The sequence below is a fragment of the Electrona antarctica genome (genome assembly GCF_951216825.1).
Source record: "Electrona antarctica genome assembly, contig: SUPER_24_unloc_2, whole genome shotgun sequence".
Lineage (NCBI taxonomy): Eukaryota > Metazoa > Chordata > Actinopteri > Myctophiformes > Myctophidae > Electrona > Electrona antarctica.
Genome location: NW_027638774.1, coordinates 662336 through 685899, shown reverse-complemented (window position 1 = coordinate 685899; position 23564 = coordinate 662336). Strand labels below are relative to the sequence as shown.

General features: G+C 44.3%; 1 protein-coding gene across 2 annotated transcripts in view; it reads left to right on the top strand.

The window, feature by feature from the left end:
• The first annotated feature begins 10729 nt into the window (after window positions 1-10729).
• The window catches only part of LOC306917712 (dystrophin-like), a 45081-nt gene continuing 32246 nt past the window's right edge, over window positions 10730-23564 (top strand). For both annotated transcript variants that reach the window (XM_079530615.1, XM_079530616.1), the window contains exons 1-6: window positions 10730-10789; window positions 11555-11629; window positions 18358-18559; window positions 21130-21215; window positions 22410-22567; window positions 23072-23238. In XM_079530615.1, coding sequence (XP_079386741.1) covers window positions 10765-10789; window positions 11555-11629; window positions 18358-18559; window positions 21130-21215; window positions 22410-22567; window positions 23072-23238 — 713 coding nt within the window. In that variant the 5' untranslated portion in view covers window positions 10730-10764. The remainder of the gene's footprint in view (window positions 10790-11554; window positions 11630-18357; window positions 18560-21129; window positions 21216-22409; window positions 22568-23071; window positions 23239-23564) is intronic.

The window sequence follows — 23564 nt, the reverse complement described above, 5'->3', positions numbered from 1 at the left end:
TGCCTGCCTCTTCTCCGCTTCCCCTCCACTGTCCCCTGTAGGATGGTCTTTGCCAGCGAGGTATGCCCTTTGACATGATCATACCAGGCCAGTTTGCGACGCATTACTTTTGAGAGTAGGGGCTCCTGTTCTCCAGCATGGCTGGTGACTATATTTGTGCCGCCCTCGATGAAAACGATGTATTTAAAACAAACCACTTGTCACACTCCAGCCCTGCTTGACTACTAGCGCTCGAGTGCTCAGTTTCTGCCCCCTCAATGACACAACTCTCTCATCTAAACGCTGCTGGTAGTAGTATAGTAAACTGGAGGACCAGGCCGCTACGCAGACCTCACGCCTACGTCCTGACTTCCCTTCATTGGCTCCCTGTACGTTTTAGAATTAACTTGAACTAAAAATACATCACATGGATTCACCTGGGACGTATCCTCAGTGATGTATCCTGAGGTCAACAGGGTTTTTTTTCGGGTCTACCAACATCACACTCAGGCGACCCAGCCGGGGTTGATCAAATCCCGACTTACGTCCCAGTAAGTGGGGCGGCTGTGGCTCAGGAGGTAGAGCAGGTCGTCCAATGATCCATGGGTCGGTGGTTCTTATCACGGCTCCTCCTGTCTACATGTCGAAGTGTCCTTGGGCAAGACACTGAACCCCTAATTTCTCCCGATGTGCTGGTTGGTACCATACACCGCAATCGGTGTATGAATGGGTGAATGTAATGCACAATATATGTAAAGCGCCTTGGATAAAGGCACCATTTACCATTTAGTAGCTACCCTCAATCAGTCCATCAGGGAATGAGCAAGGCCACACAATCCGTTGCTCCGGAACTACTCTGCCGGGACTAGGCTCTGTGGGTTGACTCCTGTCCGGGCCCCCTCCTACGTCTCACCAGGTCCACCCCAGCTCTCACCAGGCCCAGGACCTGTGCGTTAACTTGCACCAGACTCCCAGCACCAGGCACTTCATTCAGGAGTGGTGGATTATAATGGCCCTCCTAAAGGTCTCACCGAGGTTTGTTGGGCTTCCTCCTCACGGAGGACACAGGCTGGGGGCGCTAACCCATACTGCTCACCCGGGTGCCGTCTACATTCCGGCTGTCACCCGTCTCTCCGGTGGTCACCAGACTATACCAGAATATGTTATTGTTTGTTTTAAATCTCTTAAACGGGTTAGTATATTTCCGACCTAGTTAAATGATATGTCCCCTCTCAAGATCATTGAGATCTGAGGGGACTTCATTTAACTGACTAAACTTTTTGTATACTTCATTTTGAAAGAAACACACTTACCGGTATGCCAGTGTGCCAGTGATCACCCTTCCCTGTGCCAATGTTGGCACACACGTGCCTAAGGTTGCCTAACACAGATATAAATATAGGGGGGGGGGGGGGGGGAAAGTATTGGTAAATGGTGCATTTATATAGCGCCTTTATCCAAGGCGCTTTACATATGTGCATTACATTCACCCATTCACACACACATTCATACACCGATGGCGGCGGAAACCATGCAGGGCACCAACCAGCACATCGGGAGCAATTTGGGGTTCAGTGTCTTGCTCAAGGACACTTCGACACTAACTCAGTATTGCATTGGGGGTTTGAGCTGACACGCCCTATTTTATGTTAGGTCGAGCCTTCTCTGTTGCTGCCCCTCGGGCAGCAACAGATCCATAATTAACTTCAAAATCTTTTGAAGATTTTGAAGTTAATTATCTTTGCCCATGAAGCTTTTCAGAAGGTTCCCCTTCCATGACCATCATCATACCTCTTTGACATCTGAATTTATTATTTTCTAAATATGAATTTAACCCATTTTGGGCGGGTGTTAGCATTATGTTATACTTTAGCTATTGAAAAATAGCAGATCTACAAGCTCATAGCGCGCCACCGAGTGGCGCGCTACGAGCTTGTAGGTCTGCTATTTTTTGAAAAAAATCGACTGACATAGAAACTAGGGATGTTGAAAAAAGTTGAAAATCGACTCGATTTTCGACTCATGCCTTCCGCGACTCAAAAACGTATGAGTCGAAAAATCGTTTTTATTTTATTTTTTATTTTTTTTGCGCCTGTCAGCGCCGCACCTCACATGCATGCCCTGGCTGCAGTTAGAGCGCCATCGTCCAAGGGTGTGGGGTGAAGGGGAAGGGTATCTTAGCAACACTGAATGCTCTGTCCCATTGGTCGTGTGCTCGTATCATGAGCCAATGGCTGCAGCTCTGAGCCCCCAGACCCCAGGTTCGCAATTCGCATCTCATTGCTCACGCTCAAAGACAGGTCCGCTCTGTTCTGAGCTGTGACCGCTCTTCTCTTCTCGTGAAGAAAGCAGGACAGCGTTGTCAAATAAATCCCGCCGTCATTCATACTGTATTTATTCCCCGACCCGACATTAAAATACGGAACAACGTGCGTCCCGTATCAGTTCATTACGGGACTTGTGACAGGCTGCTGCAGACACTTGAGTTGGGACTAGCTGATAGCATAGCAGCCGATAGCGCTGCTGCTCCTTCAGTGTCGTTGTTTACAAAATAAAGTTTATTTTTTATTATTGGGCTTTGATCATTGATGCAAATTCTAAACATATGGATGCAGCTGCAGAAGTTGTGTTGCTTAAAGGAATGCATAGTTGCGTTCTCCTCAACTGCTGCGCAGCAACAACAAAAATAAAAAAATAAAAAATAATGGAAAATAAATAGGAAAAAAAAGTCGATCGACTCGTCGATTTGCGGCCTCGATTTATCGATTGGCCAAATATGAGTCGTTTGGCATCCCTAATAGAAACATAGCTTTTTCTGAAAACTGTCAGGATGTAGAAGACGTTTTTAGAATCTGATCTCGGGTCAAAATGGGTTAAGCACATGCTACTGTTTTTACTTCAGTCATTCACCCCAGTGTCAATTATCTAATGTAATCCTGGGCTCTACACTCCCCTCTGCCAACCTGGGGCAGAGCGGACAGAGGGGAGTTTCCCCCCGGTTGGACGTAGTGCGTGGAAGGAAAACGTTATTCCAACCATTTCCTTTCCGCTCCATTAGGCCCCCCCCCCCGCTGGCCAGGGGGAGGAAACACAGGGATACATGAGATCCCCATATGTGGCCCTTTCAAATCAAACTGACACTTTAAGTCAAAGTCAAACTTTAACTCCTGCGGTTAGTGCTCAGGGTAGCAACACTTGGAAACACTCCATCATGTCCCTGATCTTCTGGTCGTCGTTGATGAAGCAGGAGCAAAGTGTCTTAAACCTTGACCTGAGATCAGATTCTAAAAATCTTCTACATCTTCTACATCCTGACAGTTTTCTGAAAAAGCTGTTTCTATGTCAGTCGTTCTTCGATTTTTCAAAAATAGCAGACCTATAAGCTCGTAGCGCGAGCTGTATGACAGACAGTGTTGTGAAAATCAGTTTGGCAATCACACCCTGACACCAGGTCGCACCGCAGATCGACTGATATTATGGGGATCTCTGTATTTGTTAGTCCTTGATGCCCATATGGAGAATGGGATCGTTCTGGTTGGCTCCATATATGGAGCTGACTGATCAGCTTGCACCTGATGCCACATTGACGACACAGGTTAGGCGGCGCCCAGCGCTCACCCCAGGCATACGTATGTATGCGTGCACGCGACCTCGCCCTTTCCGGCAAGGTCACTTCTCGCCCCTCAGGGCGTCTTGCAATGAGAATACAAGTGTCCATATAATATTTTATCGTGGCATTCTGTGGCTCTGCTACATTTTCCTCCCTGCTCGGCACAATTATACATCCATCATTAAACATTATAAGAGCAGGGAGATAGATATGCAATAACAACCCCCCATGGGTAACGGGAATAGAAGAGCCCACCTGGGGGTGCCGGTGGGAGCAAACGGCGCATAACAAGCAGGAACCATATTATGCAGAAGGAAGGCAGGAAGAATGCACTCTTAGGTGAGCTTAAAATACCCCCACCCAAATGGTCAGCTGATTCCCACATCAGCGTATGACATGTGGGTCTTGCAAACACTGTATACACCCACATAGTAATGCAGCGTATTAAACCCTCGAGTATATCTGACTGAGTGACCTAACTCTGCAAGCTACCAATCATTAAAAAAATCACACCCTTGTGAAGTGAAGTGAGTATTTCTATATTGCATTTGTGTACTTTTTCAACCACAGGAAAACGGCAACGATTGGTATTTTGAGCAGCTAATGAAGTGCCTTGCTCAGGGGCACTTCTTCAGATGTGTTTGTTTGAGGGCTAGCGTCCGGAAATAATAACGGGCAAAAGGACACGGCAACAAGTACGTGAGTAGCCTGGGGAACAAACGCTTCCTCGTCCCAATGCAGCCCCCCATAGGTCAGGGGCATATTTCCTGTTTCCATAGCACAAGGGAACTTGATGTATGAGCCACAAGTTCCACAACATACATGCAGAGCCCCTGGGCACTGTTGCCATGTCCGCTTATTATAAGCGACTTTGGGCTCGTTTTGTGTCGTGTTGTAATGCCTTATATGCGCTTTGTTATTGCATTAGAAATGTAAATGCATTTTTCTAAATCTTATAACGTGGAGGCCGGACGGCAGACGGTTGTATCCGTTGCTTGGCATTGGCAACCTAGAACCATGCATGCGTTGGCGAAGACTGCCCTCTATTCGTAAAACCACTACTGAAAAGACCACATGACGTAGATCTCGATCATTGGCGATGATGAAGCACTGGATTAGACTTGACCGAGATCTCCGTCAATGCCAGAATGTGTTAACCCATTTTGGGCGGGAACCCCTTTTGGTGTTTCAAGCATTCTGTTATACTTTAGCTATTGAAAAATAGCAGATCTACAAGCTCATAGCGCGCCACCGAGTGGCGCGCTACGAGCTTGTAGGTCTGCTATTTTTGAAAAATAGTGAAAATGTGCCTGAAGTCTTTGGATATATATTCTTTCAGAGCGAGTTTTTAACTCAAATCTTTGCTTCTGAGGGGTCTCTGGAACAACATATTTTCAGATGGGGGTCGGTGGCCAATTAATCATTTTTGGGGGTCCTTGACATGAAATATTGAGCACCACTGATACAGAAACGAGGTATTTCAGAAAACTGTCAGACTAGAAGACATTTTTTAAATTTGCCACGGACAAGCCAAAGTCTTTGCCACGGACACATTTCTCCATAGGCTATACGGACATCTTGATGACTCCACCCCTGTATCAGACACATGCTGGACTTGTGCCATGCCACAACAACCCCCCCCCCCCCCACACACACACACACACACACACTGTGGCACACTCTGGACGTCAGTGTGTGAAAGCTATTAACACGTGCCGCCACTGTACAAAGCAATGTTTAGCTGAAGTGGTTCTGGAGGACTGCTAATGACACACTGACTGACGCTGATACACTGTACTGAACTGTAGGCTGATGTTAGCGCACAGGCCTCGTTGAGTAGCCCTCGTGTGTGTGTGTGTCTGTGTGTGAGTGTGTTGCACCATTCTTGCTCAAATGTGTGAATCTCGATTTTCCTTCACGAGAGTTGACATCACGATTCTCATTTATTCCATGAGCATATTTTTTGTCTTAGTCTGCAGTTGCTGAACATTACTACATTCAAAAAGTGGCACCTGGAGCCAACTACTGTGCCTTTAAACAGACAACATCAAAGCTAACTAACTAGTGCTGCATGATTCCTGCTCAAATGAGTGTCAGTGTGTGTGCGTGTGTGTCTGGTAGAACCTGAGAAATAGACATTGAGAGCAGTGAAAAATGTCCTTGTCCCCACAAGAAGAAGAAAATGCTTGTTTTGTGGTTAAAACTGTTTTTGGGGAGATTGGGTAAAGATTCAGGTTGGGGGTTAGTGTTAGGATTAGACATTTAGGTTTTGAGGTTTTTTGTAATGACAATAGGAATGCACATTTGAACTCGTAATTAAAAGTTTTCAAATCAATGTACTGGAGTAGAAGTATGAAGCATTGGAACATTTTCTAAAAGTGGGCCTATAGCTCAAAATCGTAACATGGTAATTTTCATATAGTTGGTCAATGGTCCTCACTAATGATACTGAATACCGATACCAGTGTCGTGATCTCATGTTGTGTTTATAGCTATATCTCGTGTTGTGTTTATAGCAGACTCCTCACTCAAATGTGCACTTGCAGTTTGGGCAACTCCAAAGCAAACTCCACATGTCCCAACATTTTATTTACCTGCCATAGTGTCGGATCTGTGGTTAGACTGACATATTTGCCGATACCGATATGACCCGATATGACAAATAAGGGCCGATCCGATACTTTTCCCGATACCGATACAGTATCAGGACATCTCTACTAAAGATCATGATAAAATGGAACTTTTTTTTCCCTTCTGTGTCTTATAGGAGGGCTGTGGGCAGTTCAGAAACCCCTCTCCACCAGTGACAAGTGATGGGGAATCCAAGCTAATGGAAACGGCTGGCTTTCTATTCCTAAAAATGAATACAATTAAATGACCCCAAAAAACATGTTTGAAAGTGAAATATCCCTTTAAGTACAGCACTTTAGTAAATACTACTAAGTGCTGAATTATTATTTTTCCACCAGCGACTGCTTACCGCCTGGCTGGCTCTTAACGTATGGGTTTTACTTTTAACAGCACAGGGCTGGGTTCCACTGACAGTATGTGTGCGACAGACACACCTTAAGACTAGAATTATTGCTCTTAGAGAGGCGTTTCTTTCCCCTGCACCGAGTGTTTTATTGCAGTCTGTGTGTGTGTGTTCCGTTCGCTTCATTCATTCATTCCGACAAAGACTACGTTGGCAGGCAGGCAGCGACCTTCTGGTCATGATTATATGGACCTGTCCCTGTCCGACTACCCCGCCCTGTTGGACCCCAGCCAGCCCTCTTTCTCTCTCTCTCTCTCTCTATGGATCTTAACCTGGGTTAACCCCCCCCAATAAAACCCTGTGTTTTGTTAGGCCTGTCACAATTATTATATTATCTGAGATAATCGCAATTATTCTTGCATGATCGCTGTAATCGTATGAGTATGCAATCATTAATAACGATAATGTCAGACAGATGAGCATTGTATATCGTGACATTGTCATTGGTTAGACCAGTCATTAGTCCTACAACCTATCTCAAACCCTCACCCTAAACCTAACCTCCCACGGGGCAGCACACCTATAAACCTAACCTTAACCCATGCCTAACCAATGACTAGTCTAAACTAAGTATTGCACCCCCTTAAAGGACCACTTCACCACTTTTCAACCTATCTTCATATAATAGGTCCTCACTAATAATCATGAAAAAATTTCACGATTTTTTTCTACTCAGTCTGTGTCTCATAGGACGGCTGTGGGCAGTTTAGAAACCGTCTTCCAGTGACATCATCATGAGGCAGATTTTTTTTTAAACAAGATTTTTTTACAAAGCTATTTAGATTTGCATTATCATGAGAACGATGGCTTCCATTTTCGCATTGCAACTTTTCATGATGTCACTGAAAGACGGTTTCTGAACTGCCCACAGCCCTCGTATGAGACACAGACTTTGTGCCATTTTTTTCATGATTATTAGTGAGGACCTATTATATGAAGATAGGTTAAAAGTGGTGAAGTGGTCCTTTAAATCCATATTTTAACGTTTTGTATTTTTATCGTAAATCAACGCCCTACTCGATCACACTACGGCATCACACAAAAGCATCAAGAGTAACGGATCCTCACGTTCGAGACGTGTTTTGAGCTTGTAGGGGGTGCATACTTAGTTTAGACTAGTCATTGGTTAGACATGGGTTAAGGTTAGGTTTAGGTGTGCTGCCCCGTTAGGTTTAGGTCGAGGGTTTGAGATAGGTTGTAGTTGTAGAGGACTAATGACTGGTCTAACCAATGACTAGTCTAAACCAAGTACTGTCTAAACTAAGTACTGAACCCGCTTGTAGATCTGCTACTTTGCTATTTTTGACTTTGAAACCCCTAAGACAGTTTCTTGGACACGTTTCCAGCCAGACAGAGGTGTTTCTTTTTGTTTCCAAATGGGGCAGCTGAGCAGGACAGATGGGCTTTGGCTGCACGTACTTGTCTATGATCTTGCATCTGCTGACATTAATGTTGCTACGGTTGTTTAGCCCACTCTGGACGGGAACCCCTTTTGGTGTTTTAACGAAGCATTATGTTATGCTTTAGCTATTGAAAAATAGCAGATCTACAAGCTCGTAGCGCGCCACCGAGTGGCGCGCTACGAGCTTGTAGGTCTGCTATTTTTGAAAAAACATTGATTGATTGAAATATTTATTAACAGTTTGCAGAATTACAGTACATTTCGAGCACAAACTCAATACAAAGGCTGTTAACTGTGAGTGGACGACCCAATTAAGCATTACACTTGTTTACAACAGGGTCCACCATGTTCAATTCATCAAAACATTTAGAGACGTACAAATAGACACTTCTATATAGACAAAGAACAGAACAGGAATTCATCATAATGGAGGTAAAAAGGGAAAATAAACATATACAGTGAGGGAAAAAAAGGGGGGGGGGGGGGCGGTGGGGGGGGGGGGGGATTCACGTTCAGCTCCGTTCCTTTGTTTGTGAAAATATGGCACAAATCTTTGAATATATATATTCTTTCAGAAGACTTTTTATTTATTTCGACATCGGGCCTAAATGGGTTAGAGTCATGCAGTCTCGAGACCTCGTGGAGGGATGACTCTCCAGACATGACCTTGGCTTGAACTACACAAACCACCTGGAACGGACAGAAGCACACGGACAGCCAGTGATGATAACAAACATTCACAGTGCTTTAACCCATTTCGACCGAGACCGATTCTACAAAAATGTCGTCTAAATCCTGACAGTTTTCTGAAAAAACCCATGTTTCTATGTCGGTCGTTCTCAACCATTTTCATGTCAAGGACCCCCAAAATGATATGTATTTGGCCGCCGACCCCCATCTGAAAATATGTTGTTCCAGGGACCTCCCCAGAAGCAAAGATTTGAGTTAAAAAACGTTCGCTCTGAAAGAATATGTATTCAAAGATTTGCGCCACATTTTCACGACTTTTCAAAAATAGCAGACCTACAAGCTCATAGCGCGCCACTCGGTGGCGCGCTATGAGCTTGTAGATCTGCTATTTTTCAACAGCTAAAGCATGACATAATGCTTAAAACACCAAAAGGGGTTCCCGCCCAAAATGTGTTAACCACGTACACCCTCTACAGTAACACCAATGTCGATTTGTTACAGCAAGTTTTGATTCAGTTTAGTCGCAGTCTTTTGAATATAAGTTAATTTCGTTTTAGTCACATTTTTAGTCATGTGAAATGTTATAGTGTGTGTTTAGTTTTAGTCGACTAAATCCACAGTTGATTTGGTGGACTAAAATATATTTTGGCAGGCCTTGATAGTGTTGTGTAATGGCTGATTTTTACACTTGGTTGCATGCTGAAAATAGCTGCTATTTATTAGATTTAATATATATGCTATTTTCAGACTGCAACACCCGAGCGCAGCCAAACATAAAATGACTTGACTTTTAGTTCCACTGGATCTCTTCTCCGTCCCTAAAATGTTACTCTAGTTTTTATTTGTTGGCGGAATTGTCACTATTATTTTAGCCATAGTTTTAGTCGTCATAGCATAGTTTTTATTTAGTTTTCGTCAGTGATAAGAAGTAGTTGACAAACATTTTATGTCATAGACTTACAAGCTCATAGCGCGCCACTCGGTGGCGCGCTATGAGCTTGTAGATCTGCTATTTTTCAATAGCTAAAGCATAACATAATCCTTAAAACACCAAAAGGGGTTCCCGCCCAAAATGGGTGCGTATTGTTGTTGTTGTTGTGTGATGGGTAATATGGATTTGTTTATGGAGATTCTATCTAGGTATTGTCTTTATTGTATGCTGCCGTTCCTCGAGTGTTTTCTATGTTGAGCCAGGCTATGATTTTTTTTTTATTGTCCCTCTGGGACAAATTGAAGTCTAATCTTACATTCTCCATCCGTGTTCCTTCCGCTCGTTCTATATCCGATCTGAAATCAAAACGGAGGAAATTGAAAATCAATCAATATGGAAGCTTCTTTCGATATTAAGTTTCCGAAAACCAAATGAAAACAAGGATAATGTTCGTTTTCCCGTTTGTAATACAAAACCAAAACAAGCCAATTTCCTATTTTTGACTTCAGGTCGGATATGGAATGAAGGGCAGGTGCACAGATCCTTAGTCTGCATTCTGTATGACTGGTGTTACTCTTGGTTGTATGGGATCTTTGGCCATGTCTTGCTTATAAATTCATATAATTCTATTTCTCCATCTGTGTGACACGCACGCACATGCACACACACACGCGCATTGATCAAAGTTCTCAGTCGCCACGACTGATTTCAGTTATTTGGATTCCATAGAAGCCAGCGTTTTTGTGAAAACATGCTACGCAAGGAAAATAGCAGATCTATAAGCTCACAACATGTCGCAGTGCGACTTGTTGTGAGCTTGTAGATCGGCAATTTTCAGTCATTAGTTTAAGATGAAAGAGTATTTGAAGTGATCAAACTAGCAATAGAATACAAGTTTAGAAGCATCTTCCGGAAACATGAATGGTCTCAGAAATGTCATAAAAGCAACCGTAATGCCTCAAATCGTTGATTTCTTCAGCTGGTCGGGCCTAAAACATCACATTTTGCTTTATTCCATGCACGTGCGCAAACTGTGTGTGAAGTTGTGCTGACCATTGTGTGTTCTGTGTCTCCCTCTCAGCCACCAGACCCAGACAACATGTTGGGATCATCCCAAGATGGCCGAACTCTACCAGTCCCTGGGTAGGACACGCACACACACACACACACACACACACACACACACACACACACACACACACACACACACACACACACACACACACACACACACACACACACACACACACACACGCGCACACCAAGAGCTATTTTCTGTCTCTCACTGGGTTTCAATGTCACCTACCTCTGGTTCTAACAAAACCTACCTCCATAGAACCGCTTCAAGCTTCAAACTAGCCCTGCTATCAGACCAACATTAGCCCAGTAGCTTCGATTACAGACTCGATCGCCCAGCATGATCATTGTCTGTGTGTGGGGGCGACTGTGGCTCAGGAGGTAGAGCAGGTTAGTCCAATGATCCAGGGGTCGGCGGTTCGAATCCCGGCTCCTCCTGTCTACATGTCGAAGTGTCCTTGGGCAAGACACTGAACCCCAAATTGCTCCCGATGTGCTGGTTGGTACCTTGCATGGCTTCCGCCGCAATCGGTGTATGAATGTGTGTGTGTGTGTATGTAATGCACAATCTATGTAAAGCGCCTTGGATAAAGGCACTATATAAAATGCACCATTTACCGTGTGTGTGTGTGTGTGTGTGTGTGTGTGTGTGTGTGTGTGTGTGTGTGTGTGTGTGTGTGTGTGTGTGTGTGTGTGTGTGTGTGTGTGTGTGTGTGTGTGTGTGTGTGTGTGTGTGTGTGTGTGTGTGTGTGTGTGTGTGTGTGTGTGTGTGTGTGTGTGTGTGTGTGTGTGTGTGTGTGTGTGTGTGTGTGTGTGTGTTTTCCCTCGCAGCGGACCTGAACAACGTGCGCTTCTCTGCGTACCGCACAGCCATGAAGCTTCGCCGGCTGCAGAAAGCTCTCTGCCGTAAGTTCTCTCTCTCTCCTCTTCACATTTATTTTGAATCTTCATCCTCATAACTTAACCAGTGGTAGAGGCGAAAAGAAGAAAGAAGAAATCCCTCTAATACGCACCGTAGCTCAGAGCATGCTCTCTGTACTGGGCCAGGGTTAGGACTTTGTTGTTGAATAACACAAGCAGGTAATAGATGGATAACTTTATTATCCCGTGGGGGGAAATCAGTTGCCCAGAGGCGGCACAGCAGTTACGGTTACAAGCTTTGAACTTCCCCACCAATGATTCCCCACGCAACTCCTTGCAACATGCAACTCCTTGCAACATGCAACTCCTTGCAACATGCAACTCCTTGCAACATGCAACTCCTTGCAACATGCAACTCCTTGCAACATGCAACTCCTTGCAACATGCAACTCCTTGCAACATGCAACTCCTTGCAACATGCAACTCCTTGCAACATGCAACTCCTTGCAACATGCAACTCCTTGCAACATGCAACTCCTTGCAACATGCAACTACTTGCAACATGCAACTCCTTGCAACATGCAACTCCTTGCAACATGCAACTCCTTGCAACATGCAACTCCTTGCAACATGCAACTCCTTGCAACATGCAACTCCTTGCAACATGCAACTACTTGCAACCATTATCCCCAATGGCAGTTGCAAGGAGTTGCATTGGTGTGGTTGACCTTAAAACCTAAAACTGATTTGTTGCAAGGAGTTGCGTCTAAGGATTTGCAACTGGTGTGTTTTGGGCTTCCAGGTGAGAGTATGAAAAAGAAAAAGTAATGTTGTGTACAGCAAAAACAAGGCAAAGGAAAACAAAACAAGAAACATCAACAATACAGAGCAATGATAAATGACGGTAAAAACGAATATAGTGTCCATTGCAGTCAGATCAGTGCGTCATAAGTGTCTCACTGTATCTCATCATTAAAACAAATAATAAGGTGCAGGTGTTCTCAACGGCCCTGAAAATTAACCCATTTAGGCCTGACGTCGAAATAAATAAGAAGTCTTCTGAAAGATTTGTGCCACATTTTCACGATTTTTCAAAAATAGCAGACCTACAAGCTCGTAGCGCGCCACTCGGTGGTAGGGTTGCCACCTTTGAGATCTTGAAATAAGGGACACTCTTTACGCCTGCCACGGCCTTGCGGCGCAGGCGTTTGTGGCAAGGCCGGCAATAGGTTGAGCAATAAGTTGAAGCAATAGGTTGAAGCAATAGGTTGAAGCAATAGGTTGAAGCAATAGGAATAGGTTGAAGCAATAGGTTGAAGCAATAGGTTGAAGCAATAGGTTGAAGCAATAGGTTGAAGCAATAGGTTGAAGCAATAGGTTGAAGCAATAGGTTGAAGCAATAGGAATAGGTTGAAGCAATAGGTTGAAGCAATAGGTTGAAGCAATAGGAATAGGTTGAAGCAATAGGTTGAAGCAATAGGTTGAAGCAATAGGTTGAAGCAATACGTTTAAGCAATAGGTTGAAGCAATAGGTTGAAGCAATACGTTTAAGCAATAGGTTGAAGCAATAGGTTGAAGCAATAAGTTGAAGCAATAGGTTGAAGAAATAAGTTGAAGCAATAAGTTTAAGCAATACGTTGAAGTTTCCCTTCAACTTATTGTTAATGCTATCCACAACTAGAAGTAGAATTTTGTTTTCCAAATGAGCATAACAACATAAAGAGTTCTGATTGTGCATCCGAGTGGTTCTTTAAATGGGCACAATATTTAATTATATTGATTTATATTTATATTAGACTTTAAAACTCAACATTATTAAACAATCAACTATAATAGTCTACTGAAATAGCAGGCTAACCTATCCCCACATCAGCAGCCAAGATGTGGGCTATTGGGCAGGTATTAGAAATACTACTGACATGACATCTTGTAAAAACACGGATAAATAAGATGATAAATAATATAAGGTCCCATACCGAATCGATCTCAGGAGATGTTTGTCAAATGTCAAATGGATTTTGCCCTTACTGGATGTTTGGGTCATGAAGAACTGAAAATTAACTGAACATGAAGAACACGAAAAGATGAAATTACCTACCTAGGTTCCATCATGGAGTCAAATCTTTCCGGTGATAAAATGGCCACCAACGTAATCAAAAAAGTCAACCAAAGAACAAGATTCCTATACAGGATCTCCTCACTGGTCAACAAAAACACCTTGAAGACCCTAACAGGAGCCCTCGTACAAGGTTTCCTCGACTATGCATGCACCTCCTGGATGGTACCACAGCACCTCAAAGGCCCTTAAAACAAGGTTCCAGACTTCCCAAAACAAACTGGTCAGGCTACTACTTGGCCTCACTCCCCGAACCCACCTGGCTGGAATGGCTACAGGACTCTATACTAGGAGCCCGCGGACCCCCATTAGAAAATATATGCCAGCGACCCCCATAAGAGAGGATTTTTACGCAGTGATTCTCAACCCATTTAATTTCAAGTACCAGTTTGACATGCATTAGTCTACGGACCCCCATTTAATGGCATTTCTATCTCTGGGCCCCCAATTCATATTGTAAAATCAATGTTAATTTAACTCTGAGGGTCCATTTGGTTCCATTTGTACACTCTCAGAGTTACAGACCCATAAGGGTCCATTTGGTTCCAAACTATCATTTAGCTGGGGACCCCCTGGAACTCCCTCAAAGACCCCTGGGGGTCCCCGGACCCCACTTTGGGAACCACTGGTTTAGGCTACTTTAGGTACTGTGTGCCTCCTGCTAGAACAATTGTGCTGACTTTAATATTTCCTGTGTTTTGTTTTGTTCATTATTGTTAAATTCAGTGTTGACGTGTAGAGGCTATTTAGGAAAATAAGGAACAAACTGTGTTCCTTATTGGTTCAATAAGGGACGCATCATTTAATTCTCCAATAAGGGATGATTCTGTATTTTAAGGGACGGGTGGCAACCCTACTCGGTGGCGCGCTATGAGCTTGTAGATCTGCTGTTTTTCAATAGCTAAAGTATAACATAATGCTTAGTTAAAACACCAAAACGGGTTCCCGTCCGGAATGGGTTAAAGCCTGACCCTACTGGGCCCGAACTGGGCCAGCCCGAGGCTTGGCCCCACCCGAAACAGTACCATAATGTTTGGCCTGAAAAGGCCTGAGTTAAAAACCAAAAAAAGCCACTAGATGGCCGAGGCCATCTATACCGAGTGAGTTGCCAAAATAAAAGGATTTATGTAAGTCACATTGGCTGTTAACGTTCCAATTCATCCCAGGGGTGAGTAAACATCTCTGAAGTAGCAGCTCCCATTAGTTTCCTCTGAAGTGACGCTTCAGAGGAAGTATTGTCCCTGTTCGCAAAGTGCAACTTTGTCATCATTCACCGTTCCGAACAGAGCTACAACTGCCAACTTGGCTATAATCTAGTTATTCTAGTAGGCTACTGCAAGTTTACATCAATCATCGCCTCTCAAACCCAGATACACACGTAATGTGTGTTGCCTTTCCAAAAATGTGTTATTTTGGGCACATAACAATGAGGCGCGGCGGCGCAGTATGGGCTACAACTCTAAGCATTTTGGAAACCAAATAGCCTGTACGGTGGCCTGGCTGTAACATTGCGTTTTTTTCTTATAAAACATATAAGCAAAATGGCAAGTTAACTGAAGTTATATGGCTGATGCTGAGCCAAACAGTTGGCAGTCATCTCGTCGTATCATCGTAATTTTGGGACAAATAACTGCTTGTGTGTGTGCATGCCGCTTCTCTGAAACGCCAGTCCCCAACTCCACTCCTCCAGCCGCCACATAGTAAAAGTTAATCGCCAAGATTCACAAGCGCATCCCTCTTCATAATAAATAAATACACGTTACACAAACAACAGAATTGTTATTTTTTTATTATAATAAAAAAAAAAAAAAACACAGAAAATCACGGAACACGAGGCTCGGCCCGGCCCGACTAATTAGCATGCATTTTGGGCCCTACCCTGCCCGAAAACGTCGGTTGGGTCTGGTCAGGTTATGGCAGAAATGAGAACTCTTATCCATTGGTCAGTGCAAAAAGTGTGAGACGTGACGGCGCTCACAGAGAAGAGACACACCATATATGTGATCGTGCAAGTGAAAAACCCGACACTATGTCTATCACTTTTGTAAATAGATACGTTTGCATCTTTTTCGTCTCTCTTGATTCTGTTGATTCTGGACTGTTCTATGTGCACAACATGGCAGCTTTATGTGCTGTTTGTGTGTCCTTCCCTCTCTATCTAAATCCATCCATCTATCTATCTCCATCTCGGCTCCTACCTCCCTCCTCCCCACACTTCATCTGCCCGTCCATCTGCCTCCACCTGTGTCATCCTCCTCTCCTCTCCTCTCCTCTCCTCTCCTCCTCTCCTCTCCTCTCCTCTCCTCTCCTCTCCTCTCCTCTCCTCTCCTCTCCTCTCCTCTCCTCTCCTCTCCTCTCCTCTCCTCTCCTCTCCTCCCCTCCCCTCCCCTCTCTGTTTTGCCTCCGATATCCCCCACTGTGTGTGTGTGTGTGTGGTGTTATTTACTCATCACAGCCTGTCTCTCGCCAATGCATCTGTGTGTCAGCCCACACACACACACACACACACACTCGGACATTAGTTTATTCAAACTGCAGTCTGTCCTTTTTTTTCAAGCGTTTACAATGCTTGAAATTGAGATGTTTTGATAGTGTCTTGAGAGCTTGATTTGAGATGCATCCAAATTTGGTGATCGCTTATTCGTGTTTGATTTTGATGATCAGTGGTTAATGGCCTCTGTCTAGGTCTCTCTCCTCCCAACGGCCCCTCCACACAAAATATCTATATGTATATGTCTTTTGCGAGTTACTATGAAAATGTGCAACCAACAAACCTGCCGGTTTGTTGGTTGGTCCGTCACCCCAGGCATGACCATATATGGACACTGCCCCGCTGCCACGGCCTGACCTCAAAATTAAAAAAAAATCTTCTAAATCCTCCAGTTTTCTGAAATAAATATTTTCATGATTTTTCAAAAATAGCAGACCACTCGGTGGCGCGCTATGAGCTTGTAGGTCTGCTATTTTTCAAAAGCTAAATTACAACATAATGTTTAAAACACCAAAAGGGGTTCCCGTACAGAATGGATTAATCTCCATAATATGGAGCTGACCTGTTCTGACATTCCATATGTTGATCTGACCACATCAAACCCTGTAGTGTACACTCAAGACACGCTCCATATATGGCCAGTACAGAATTCATTCCATTATGTTGATCTGACGCCCCCCGTGCCAAAGCGCCAGCGCTCGCCCAGCAGTCTGCTGTCACCTATATGCGGATGCGTGCACGCGGGCGAGGTCGCTTCTCGCCCTCAAGGCGTCTTACTTTACTCTATATGGCTGGCTGTCTGTCTGTCTGTCAAACCATATATGGAGCTGGCTTGTTCCGACATCACAATCATGTTCCGACATCTGCATAGACTCCATATTTTGGCATGCCTGACAAAGAACTCCATGTATGGGCATAAAAGGGGGACACAGACATAATAACTGGGTGGGGCATGCATTTCCAACTTGCATCGTTCCAAGTAGGCCAGTGCCCAACGGTATTAACCCATTTTGACCTGAGATCAGATTCTAAAAATGTCTTTTAAATCCTGACAGTTTTCTGAAAAAGCTATGTTTCTATGTCAGTCGTTCTTCGATTTTTCAAAAATAGCAGACCTACAAGCTCGTAGCGCCACTCGGTGGCGCGTTATGAGCTTGTAGATCTGCTATTTTTCAATAGCTAAAGTATAACATAATGCTTGAAACACCAAAAGGGGTTCCCGTACAGAATGGGTTAATTTAACAAAAATAGCTGATCTACAAGTTCACAATGTGCCACCACCGCAACGCGTGTAGTTCGGTTATTTTGGCCAGGCCACGCGGTCGTACGGCGGATCATATCTTGGAATTCCTCTCACTGACTGCAACCGGTCCGGCGTTGACAGCTCAGCTGTGTTGATTGGTCTCTGTACGCTCATTGTACGCTCTCAAGAGTTAGAATATTGTTAAACATGTGCATTAGTTAATTTACATGATGTCTACACTATTGGAGAGAATGTCGATTTCTACAATGTTTGATCAACCTGTTATCTCTACTATGGTACCACATCAAAATCGTATCCAACAACAACAAAAAAAGGTGGCGATCCGAGCACTCAAAAAGGCGTAAAAATGAGGAGAATCCTCTCCTAATTTTTACACCTTTTTTTTGAGAATCCTCTCCTCATTTTTGCACCTTTTTGAGTGCTCGGATCGCTGCCTTTTCTTCAGTATTCCAGTCCTACTGATCTTTGAAGCACCAGCCTACTTTAACCCACTTTGGGGCGGGAGCCCCTTTTGGTGTTAGCATTATGTTATGCTTTAGCTATTGAAAAATAGCAGATCTACAAGCTCACAAGCTTGTAGGTCTGCTATTTTTGAAAATTCGAACGACTGACATAGAAACATAGCTTTTTCAGAAAACTGTCAGGATGTAGAAGACATTTTTAGAATCTGATCTCAGGTCAAAATGGGTTAAAAAAAAATTGCACCTCCATCGGGCACCTGGTTGACTCTCTTTGTCGAACAACTAAATATTCTTTAGTCTTGGGTCTGAGAGGCTATAAATCTCATCAAATGGTGTTCCGTGGCTCAAATGATGACTACATAATGGCCCTTTAGGTTGAATACCACTGCTATATAACGTCTCTCTCTCTCTCTCTCTCTCCCCCTCCCTCTCTCCCTCCAGTGGACCTGCTGGGCATGCCCGTGGCGTGCGAGGTGTTCGAGCAGCACGGCCTGAAGCAGAACGAGCAGCTCCTGGACGTGGCGCAGCTGGTCAGCTGCCTGACCAGCCTGTACCAGAGGCTGGAGCACACCCACACGCACCTGGTGCAGACGCCGCTGTGCGTCGACATGTGCCTCAACTGGCTCCTCAACGTCTACGACACGTAGGTGCACACACACACACACACACACACACACACACACACACACACACACACACACACAGCACATTTTGATTTGAGTTTTAGTCCATAGTCTCTTGAATAGTTTTCAGTTTGTTTTAGTCACCTGGAATGTTTTGGTGTCTGTCTAGTTTTAGTCGACTAAATATACGGTTGATTTAGTCGACTGAAATGCATTTTGGCGGGCCTTGATGCCGTCGTAATGACTGTTTTTACACATGCTGAAAATAGCAGATTCACGACGCGTTGTGAGCTTGTAGATCTGCTATTTTCAGCATGCAACCAAGTGTAAAATGACTTATACTGTATCTCTTGTCCACTAGTCCCTTCCTAGCATTTTAGCCTAGTTTTTATCTGTTGACGAAATTGTTAGTATATTTAGTCTTAGTTTTAGTCATCATAGCTTAGTTTCCATTTAGTTTCCATCAGTGGAAAAAGGTAGTCGACGAACATTTTTCGTCTTAGTTTTAGTCGACGAAAAGGCTTCTCAAATGTTTTTATCCCACGTGTTTTTTTGTAACCCTTTTCTTTTTGAGGGGCTACCTCCTATATACAGGTTTAATGTTTGTTTTAAAAAACGCCCTTTGACAATGAAGGGGACATTTACATAATTTTGTCCCTCATTACGTCATATTGTCTTTAATGTTTGTGTTGGCACCGTTTGTTTTACATCACCATTACATCACCTATTAAAGGTATATTCAGTGATTTCACTTAATTCAAATATCACTACTTTTTTTGTTTTGTTGTGATAATCCTCCCTACTATAGAGTGTGCTGACCATATAAGGAGTTCCTCCCTGTCCCCAGTGAGCCCCTTGGGGTCAAAAAACCTTAGGTTTCGTTTTTGGCTAGGTGGCCAAGTCTTCATCCAATCAGGATGAGAGGGGCCTTCCGCCAATCATGATCGAGCAGAGGCGGGCCTTGGTGTGCGTGCTGTTGGCCTGTTGCACTTCTTGTTACCGGGGCGGACCAGGGTTTTTTCCAAATCACCCAAATCACTGAATGCTCCTTTAAATCAACATGAGTTAGACTTTAATTTGCGCCCCTCACTTCACACAGGTGTGCTTTTTTACACACACACACACACACACACACACACACACACACACACACACAAGATGCACGCAGAGCTAAAAGACGGGGGATATTTGTGGGAAGGGAGGATTTAATGGAGTCATTCTAAACCAGGAAATGGGATCATTTTACACTTCAGTTTCATTTCAAAGGACAGCTCTTGTCTCCTTGGTGGATTATTATATAATTGACTTTGTAACTGAAGCGAGTTCCAAATAGTTCTTCCTGATATGGTATTATTATCCTTCAAGTTGTCATATACTGTGTCGTCTGGATCAGCGGTTCCCAAACATATCCGTGCGAGACCCAAAAGAGAAAACGGATAAGATCTACAAGCTCGTAACACGTCACATCGTGACCTATCGTGTGCTTGTAGAGCTGCTATTTCCACTACATTTGTGCGACGGTCTTGTATATGGTAAATGGTGCATTTATATAGCGCCTTTATCCAAGGCGCTTTACATAGATTGTGCATTACATTCACCCATTCACACACACATTCATACACCGATTGCGGCGGAAGCCATGCAAGGTACCAACCAGCACATTGGGAGCAATTTGGGGTTCAGTGTCTTGCCCAAGGACACTTCGACACTTCGAACCGCCGAGCCATGGATCATTGGACGTCCTGCTCTACCTCATGAGCCACAGTCGCCCTGCTTGTATGATGAAGCAGGGCGTTGATTTATGGAGGAAAAAAAACAAAACAACTAAGTATCTGTACAGCGATGTACAGATACACGTGACTGTGGGCGGTAAACCTCATGTGTCCAAAGCGGTTTCGGGATTCAACTTCAAAAATGAAAAGTAGCAGATCTACAAGCACAACATCTGTCCCTTCGCGCCGCATTCAGAGCTTGTAGATCTGCTACTTTTGATGCCTTTGTGTGAAGCTATGGTATGATCAAGTAGGGGCGTTAATTTACAAAACAAGCCCAAATTGATTAAATCAATTAATTACCAGCTGCATTATTATTATCTGTGGGTCTGCTGCTGACGTTATGCCACTATTAGTGACCCTAAAGAATTCTGAGGCAACATGGCTGGAGACGAGGCAGCCAATCAGAACTGCTCGACTAGCCATGCCGTGCAGACGATGGGATGTTATGGGTTGTTGCCAGTGGTGGCAACTGTCGTCACAGAAATAAGCTAAGCAGCCTCCAAAAACCAAACCAGGCAAGCAACTGTGAATGAATCCACGTTAGGCTGGAAATATGCAGACTTGGCAACACTCAGCAGAAAGACTAGCGGTGTCCGTCTACCGGTCGCAAGTTTCCCAGGTAAACACTGACCTGCCGCTTCTACGAAGCAGCTGGTAAAAACACGAAGTTTAAATGTGGCAATAAGAGGTAGAAACCTGTTATCTCCCACATTTAAACTCGGGAAGCCCGACCGACGGCAACGAAATGACACAAACGCAACACAGATGCAAATGGAAACCTGATTGAGCTGGCGTTGTCATGTTGTCTCTCGCAGTGGTCGAACTGGAAAGATCCGGACGCTGTCCTTCAAAACTGGAATCATCTCGCTCTGCAAGGCCCACCTGGAAGACAAATACAGATGTGAGTGCCTTCATCATCATTGCCTAAATCGATTTGTTTGATTAACTGTTGCACCCCAGGCCCAGAACATGGACGGTATGTTTCACGTGGTTAAACCATTTAGGCCTGACGTCGTAAAAAAAAAAGTCTTCTGAAAGAATATATGTTCAATTTTCAAAGATTTGTCCTGCATTTTCACTATTTTTCAAAAATAGCAGACCTAAAAGCTTGTAGCTCGCTATGAGCTTGTAGATCTGCTATTTTTCAATAGCTAAAGCATAACATAATGCTAACACCAAAAGGGGTTCCCGCCCAGAATGGGTTAACACTCCCATCGCCCAGGACGAAGTTCTTTGTCCTTTCTATTAGTAACGCCCGACGCTCAGGACGAAGTATTGTCCTAAAGACGAAGTTTATTGATACGAGAACGGATCGCCTGGCTGTATAGCCCAGGCGCGCCTGCTGGGCCCTCCTCGGTGACGCACAAGAGTGAGACGTCATCAAAAAACTCCCTCCTCTGTTTAGCTGATGAAAACGAAAATCTTAAAACGTTCATAAATCGCGATCTAAATCATCCCGTCTTTTTCTGAAAAAATATCCTGTGTTAGACGGCGCTCCGCGGTCCAGCCGCTAGTCTCGATAGATTTATTCTTGTCTCCCGTTGTTGTCGATCGACTCTAAAGTGCTGTGGCTATTGTTAGCTGCTACACAACATTATGAACTTCCGGCCGGTCCGTCCGGAAAAGGAGTCTGTGTTTATTAATCGACTGGGCGCATGAATGTAATGGATTAAATAGTTCCGGGCAATTAAAGTGTTAACACTGTGTCTCTCTGTGCAGTCCTGTTCCGTCAGGAAGCCAAGTGAGTAAGCAATGAGTAAAACGCTCCCAAAAAAGATTTAGTCTCTGACACATCTAGGGGCCACAATCTGCATTCAAAGATGTTCCTAGAAGCTTTATCATTGGTCATTGGCCCCTAGATGTGTCACAGAGACCCCGTTTTACCCATTGCTGGCTGTCTGAAAAAAAACTAAAAGTAATTGACCAATTCTGGCTGTCTGAATACAAAAAACAACTAAAAAGGTCATTAAAATGTTGACATATTATTAAAGCTCAAAAAGGCGTTAAACACGTGCCTGGCCACCTTGGATTTCATGAAATACTCGTTAATAAGTCTGTGGCCATGAGTGAGTTAACACTTTGTCTCTCTGTGCAGTCCTGTTCCGACAGGTAGCCAGTGCCACGGGCTTCTGCGACCAGAGGAGGCTGGGTCTGCTCCTCCACGACTCCATCCAGATCCCCAGGCAGCTGGGGGAGGTCGCCTCCTTCGGGGGCTCCAACATCGAGCCGTCCGTCCGCAGCTGCTTCCAGTTTGTATGTGCACGCATACATGCACACACACACATGCACACACACACACACACACACACACACACACCCACACACACACACACACACACACACACACACACGCATACACACACAGGTTAAAGTTATGTGTTCACTTCCCATGGCTTATTTCAGTCATTTTTATAAGTTGAAAGAGTACTATATTGGGTCAAACTAGCAACGGAATACGACGTTGTTTCTGCAAGTGGTGGGCTGTGGCGTAGCAGGAATATGGGTTTAGAATTATAATAAACATAATTCCACACATTATATGAATTGTTTAGGAAACAAAGCTCTCGTGTGGAGGACTCCTTTTCCGGCCTTTTTCACATGTCTTAACAAAACGCTTCAGTCATGAGATTTACTCCTCTCCTCTCCTCTCCTCTCCTCTCCTCTCCTCTCCTCTCCTCTCCTCTCCTCTCCTCTCCTCTCCTCTCCTCTCCTCTCATCTCCTCTCCTCTCCTCTCCTCTCCTCTCTGTCCCTCCAAGGCCAACAATAAGCCAGAGCTGGAGGCGGCCATGTTCTTGGACTGGATGCGGCTGGAGCCTCAGTCCATGGTGTGGCTGCCGGTCCTACACCGCGTGGCGGCCGCCGAGACAGCCAAGCACCAGGCCAAGTGCAACATCTGCAAGGAGTGCCCCATCATAGGCTTCAGGTGAGGCCTGTCACAATTATGATGTCACCCATCGGAGATCATGGCAATTGTCGTGTCATGATCGCCATTGCCGTTTACACGTTGAAAGATGTTCGTACATAAAAAAGCAGAAATGGCAGATCTACAAGCTTACATGCTTAGGTGCTTGAAGGTCATATTTTTACCTTTTTTTTTTTTTTTTTTAACCCATTTTGGGCGGGAACCCCTTTTGGTGTTTTAACTAAGCATTATGTTATACTTTAGCTATTGAAAAATAGCAGATCTACAAGCTCATAGCGCGTCACCGAGTGGCGCGCTATGAGCTTGTAGGTCTGCTATTTTTGAAA